At 37.3% G+C, this 6,000-nt stretch overlaps 1 protein-coding gene across 2 annotated transcripts; it reads left to right on the plus strand.

The window, feature by feature from the left end:
• The first annotated feature begins 268 nt into the window (after nucleotides 1–268).
• LOC108842814 (uncharacterized) lies at nucleotides 269–5,746 on the plus strand. Of its 2 annotated transcripts, none has more exons than XM_018615841.2 (19): nucleotides 269–543; nucleotides 683–790; nucleotides 943–999; nucleotides 1,074–1,144; nucleotides 1,240–1,339; nucleotides 1,434–1,504; nucleotides 1,568–1,671; nucleotides 1,759–1,859; nucleotides 1,972–2,025; nucleotides 2,113–2,168; nucleotides 2,259–2,297; nucleotides 2,462–2,609; nucleotides 2,691–2,866; nucleotides 2,939–3,006; nucleotides 3,101–3,173; nucleotides 3,245–3,306; nucleotides 3,371–4,229; nucleotides 4,751–5,041; nucleotides 5,118–5,746. In XM_018615841.2, exons 1-19 carry the CDS (start codon nucleotides 502–504, stop codon nucleotides 5,410–5,412), a joined length of 2,775 nt encoding a protein of 924 aa, XP_018471343.2. In that variant the 5' UTR covers nucleotides 269–501; the 3' UTR covers nucleotides 5,413–5,746. The 2 variants fall into 2 exon arrangements, with proteins under 2 accessions (XP_018471343.2, XP_018471344.2); XM_018615842.2 differs by having other exon boundaries at nucleotides 276–543; nucleotides 1,245–1,339.
• Nucleotides 5,747–6,000: the final 254 nt, after the last annotated feature.

A 6,000-nucleotide genomic window follows, 5' to 3' on the forward strand; every position in this document is an offset into this window, starting at 1 on the left:
AAGATCAAATAACAATCACACAAAAAAAACAAAAAAAAAATCAATTCCCGTCCGTAGGGCGGGTCGACCCTAGTGGATAATATAAGTATGGAAATCAATAAGTGAAGAAAATGAAATAAAGATTGCGTACGACCTCTGGTCCTTATGGAGTTATGCATAAGAGAGTTCAGAGATATTTTCTTTCATTTTTTTTAGCAAACGATTCTTCATCATATAAAGCAACCAACAAGTGATAGATTAGTCAATGTGGTGGGTCCAAATTACATGGGAGCCACACATGTGTGGCAGCTTTTCTTCATCTCTAGAACCCCTCCATTGTCCCCCGCAAGTCACCGACGCTCCATCCCCCCCAACTTCCACACCCTGGCGGGAATTGTCCATTCATCTTATAACTTCCTCTCATCTTATAACTTTGTTCTTCTGTTCTGTTTATGAGTTAACTTCCAACAAAATAAAGATTTTTCTTCATAATCCATTCTATTTTTTATCCATTAACTCAATATGCAAAACGCTCAAATGGAAAGCGAACTTCAAACCCAGTTGGTAATAACAAAGTTGTTGTCTTTCTATTTTTTCTCTTATGTTTGTCACCAGTTGTTCTGAACATGAAAGTTTTGGTACTAAAGATAAAATATTTGGTTTGATTATGAAATGTTAAAGAAATTTTGATAATCCGTTTTAGGTTGGAAGTGAGACACTTCCTCCTCAAGTAACATGGCAGCGGAAGTTGAACAGCAAAGTAAAGAACCCTTCTGAGTTCAAGATGAGTACAAGCGATTTTCTTCACCTGGTACCATTCTTTCTCCATAAAAGATTAAATCAAAACGAAAATAGAATAAAAGGACAAATTTTATTCAGTTATTTGGATACAAAAAAATAATTCTTATTATTGGTATGAATGAGAGAATATTAACACCTCTTTCTCTCTGCCTTGTTTTGAAGTTTCCAATAGGCTATAGATTGTGGCGTCACACTAAACAAGAAGCAGCAAAAGGAAAAGTAAGTTTTTTTTATTCACAAAAGATTCATCTTTAACTAGTACCAAATTCTCAAGTTTGTTTGATAACTTGCAGGTTTCCATTTACGATATCTTCAAAAAGAAGAATGTAAAAGGCAACCATGGTGTCCCTTTAGGTGGAGTTGGGTATGTATAAACACATGGCATAATATTAGTTCCCTATAACCAACCTTAGATCTTATCTAAATGTTGTTAATAAACCAAACCGAACATTTTTATAGTGCAGGAAGCATCGGAAGGAGTTACAAAGGTGAATTTCAGCAGTTCAAGCTCTTCCCTAAAGTTTGTGAAGAAGCTCCAATCCTCACAAATCAGTTCTCTGTAAGTGTCTTCTCTTGTCCTGACACTTTACAAACACATAAGTGTATACTTTTGATTGCTTCTTTAACGCATTTTTATGATCATTTATTTATAGGTTTTTGTTTCGAGACCCGGTGGTGTAAATTACTCAACTGTTCTATGCGCAACAAATCCAGAGTCTGGAAAGTAAGTTGCATGGATCATTTGAAGACAAGCATTGTTGTTTATTAACTTGAGTTATCTATGTAGTGGTAGAACAGAAGATTCAGGAATAGAGTCATGGGATTGGAAGATGAAGGGGGACAAATCTACGTATCATGCTCTGTATCCTAGGTCTTGGACCGTCTACAACGGTATGAAATGATCTCTAATAGTGGTTCATTATAGATCAACATGCATTAGATTCATGATTCATAAAATGCATGAACTTTGGAGAACAGAGCCTGACCCTGAACTCAGAATAGTTTCTCGTCAAGTCTCTCCCTTTATACCCAATAACTACAAGGAAAGCAGTTTTCCAGTATCCGTTTTCGCTTTTACGGTAAGAAAATTTCCCCGAATTAGGAAAAAAAAGAAGAATATTCCTGATAAAATTTGATATCAGAAGAATAGTATCATATTACATGTATGTGCGTTTGGCTAATGTTTCACAGGCGACTAATCTTGGAAAAGAAGAAGCAACGGTTACTTTGCTCTTTACATGGGAGGTAACTAATTTCAAACAAAAAAAAAAAGATAGATATTGTTCATATCTTTAAACATTCATGCCAATTTTTGTCTGTTTATTTATTTAGAACTCAGTGGGAGGAGCTTCTGGGTTAACTGGAGAACACTTCAACTCATCAACTATGTAAGAATCTGCATCTTGATCTCTACCGTCACAGCTTTTGTTCTTTTGCTTCTGACACAAGAAACTGATCTCTAATGCAATATACCTCAGGGAAACAGATGGAGTACATGCAATAGCTTTACATCACAAGTAAACCTCTTTCATTTGAGCCTTTTGTGATTTAAAATTCCTCTGTTTTGAAGCAAGGATTAGTGTCGGTTTGCGGATATTTTTTTTCTAATTAGTATGATGACATGAATTGGTTAACAGACTCAAATTTAACCAATTTAGTCGGTATGTTTATTAACCTGCAGGACAGCCAATGGACACCCACCAGTTACTTACGCCATTGCAGCGCAAGAAACAGACGATGTTAGTGTCTCTGAGTGTCCATGCTTCTTGGTTTCTGGTTATGCTCCTAATGAAATCACAGCAAGAGCTATGTGGGACGAGATCAAAAAGGTTTCCTTTTTTTTTCCCGCAAACCTTCTTTTTAAATATAATCAAAGAAAGATCTAAATGTTTCTGAACTTCTTCTTTTAGAACAAATCATTCGACCGGTTTCCTTGTGAGCCAGGCTCACCTTCGATACCTGGAACGTCCATTGGAGCAGCCATAGCTGCTAAAGTGAAGGTCCCTCCAGGTTGTGACCGTACAGTCACATTTTCACTCTCATGGGACTGTCCTGAAGTGCGGTTTAATGAGAAGACTTACCACAGGTGTGGCCTAATGATTCAAAATTTAATGTATTTGCACATATCATGCATGTTAAAATCCTTATATTTTTACAGACGATACACAAGATTCTATGGCACTTTAGGCGACGCAGCAGTGAATATGGCTCGTGACGCTCTTCTTAGTACGCTTTGTGCAATTCTATATTTATTTATTTTTTCACTTCCATTGAATGACGATAATATGATGTTTTCTTATTGTTTATACAAAAAAACAAGATTATGGCGATTGGGAGTCTCAGATTGAAGAATGGCAAAACCCTATTCTTTTAGACACTTCACTCCCTGATTGGTAACCTATCTTTGATTCTCATCTCCAACAATCGATGACAAAAAAGATTATAACCTAAGAATTATTTTCAGGTATAGAGTCACTCTATTCAACGAACTATACTATTTCAACTCTGGAGGAGCTATCTGGACAGGTAAATTAGTTAATCACAAACAGACAACACAAGAATCTTTCTGACTCTCTTATTGGTTTCATAGATGGCTTGCCTCACAAGCAAAGTACAGAAACAAGCAAGATTTCAAACACAGAACAACAGAACAGCATCGATGCAGACATCCTCCAGAAAATCAATGCGGTTTGTTATCAGGTTCACCATTACTCTCCTCAGTCTCAAAACGTTGAAGAGAACATTGGGCAATTCATCTACCTCGAAGGAATCGAGTATCTAATGTACAACACTTACGACGTTCACTTCTACTCTTCCTTTGCACTTCTCATTCTCTTCCCTGAGCTCGAACTCAGCATCCAGAGAGACTTCGCAGCAGCGGTTATGTTCCGAGATCCGACCAAGAAAGAGATCATGAGCTCCGGCGAGTGGGTTCCAAGAAAGCTGCTAGGATCGGTTCCTCACGACATCGGTCTAAACAACCCTTGGCTTGAGCTAAACGCGTATAACTTGTTCAACACGGATCGTTGGAAAGACTTGAACGCCAAGTTTGTTCTTCAAGTCTACAGAGACGCGGTTGCAACCGGTGATCAGAGCTTCGCGAGAGCGGTTTGGCCGTCAGTTTACGTATCGGTTGCTTATTTGGATCAGTTCGACAAGGACGAGGACGGTATGATTGAGAACGAAGGGTTTCCAGACCAGACATACGACACTTGGAGTGTTAGAGGCGTTAGTGCTTATTGCGGCGGTCTTTACGTCGCTGCTCTTCAAGCTGCGTCTGCGTTTGCTACTATTGTTGGAGAAAACGCTGTCGCGTTTTACTTCAACGCAAAGTATGAAAAGGCTAAAACCGTTTACGAGAAGCTATGGAACGGTTCTTACTTCGATTATGACAATAGCGGTAGCGACTCGAGCTCCTCGATTCTTGCTGATCAATTGGCTGGTCAATGGTAAGAGCAATATTAACCCAATCTATTAAATCTGGGTTATTAAACTTTTTTTTGTCCGATTTAAAAAAATAAAAAAACTAATCAATCGCGCGTCGCCACGTTGCAATATATTCTGCAAAGAGGGCTCCTTCTCAAGTAGAAGATTCCATTTTTTTAAAAAATGTGGATCCCACAAATATTTTACTCCTTCTATTTTTTAAAGATTCATGTTCTAGGAAAAAAATTTGTTTTAAAAAGATACATTTTTACTTTTTCAATGTATTATTTAATGAAAATTTGTTAACTTCAAGAAAATTAATTGTGTTTATTGGATTTTTATTGGTTAAAGATTATGGAAAATTGTTATTCACAAAAATCAATGTATTTTTAATGTGATTTCTTAATATATGTGAAAAGTCTAGAATATGTATTTAAAAAAAAACAGAGGGAGTATAATTTTTTTTATTAGAGCTTGGGTTAATCCTGCTTAGCGTTTTATCAGTCTCAATCGCAGTCGCTAACTGTCTCTTGAGTATTCGTAGGTACGCGAGAGCGTGTGGACTGAAGCCGATAACGAAAGAAGAGTGGATAAAGAAAGCACTCGAGACGATCCATGAGTTTAATGTGATGAAGGTGAGAGGAGGGACACGTGGCGCGGTGAATGGGATGTCTCCGGATGGACAAGTGGACACGAACTCGCTGGTTTCGAAAGAGGTTTGGGCTGGGACCACTTACTCTGTCGCAGCTTGTATGATTCAGGAAGGACAAAGAGAGAAAGGGTTTCAGACAGCAAGTGGAATCTATGAGGCTGTTTGGTCTGATCGTGGTATTAGGTATAACAAATAAACTCATTTGGATTCGTTTTCACTTGCTAGCTTTTTGTGAGCTTTGTGTGTGTTGGTGGTGCAGTTGCGCGTTTCAGACACCAGAAGCGTGGAACATGAATGATGAATACAGGTCTCTCTGTTATATGAGACCTCTTGCTATATGGGCGATACAATGGGCATTGACGACACCAATGCAAAATTTTGGAGGAGCGAAGCAGAACTTAGTGGTGGGAGATGAAGAAGAAAGTGATTTGTTGTCAAGACAGGACAATGGGTTTAAAGAAGTGGCTCGTTATGTGAAAATTGCAAAGAGCAGTGAACACAGAAGCCGTCTCCAGGAAACGTACGAGGCCATCCTCAAGACACTTCACCTGTAGCTTTACTAGCTACTGACCAGAAAGAAGTCTTAGATGCAATATTTTGCATCAGATGTTATTACCATCAACGTTTCTTGTTCAGTGAGGAACAAAACTCTGGATTCTTGGCTAATGAGAAGCACTCGAACCAAACTTAAGTGACGAAATTGTTCTTCATTATGTAAGCCTTTAGATTTGTGCACAAAAGTCGTAGTGCACTCGTGAATACTTGGTTAGTAGTGCATTATAAGAACACTCTATATGGAGACATTATTCTCACAAACTTCCCATTTGTAGCAGGTAAACTTCCGGCGGTGAAGTACTTAGAGCATATATTAAGTAATTATTACTTTCACACATGCTTTTAAATATAATATTTAAGTAATTATTTGTTGACAAAAAAAAGTAATTATTTATTTTTGATTTTTTTTTAAAAAAGTAACTTAAAAAAAATTATACCACTAAAATGATGACACATTTAGAACATGTTCTTGGCAGAGAACACTTCTTGATTCTGTCTCTTAATTTGTAATTAACTATAATCTATCTATCTATTTTATTGAAATTGAAGTACGAAACAATACTAACTTACTTTAAGTGATTTTTTAA

Source organism: Raphanus sativus, chromosome 2, assembly GCF_000801105.2.
Source record: "Raphanus sativus cultivar WK10039 chromosome 2, ASM80110v3, whole genome shotgun sequence".
Taxonomy (NCBI): Eukaryota; Viridiplantae; Streptophyta; class Magnoliopsida; order Brassicales; family Brassicaceae; genus Raphanus; species Raphanus sativus.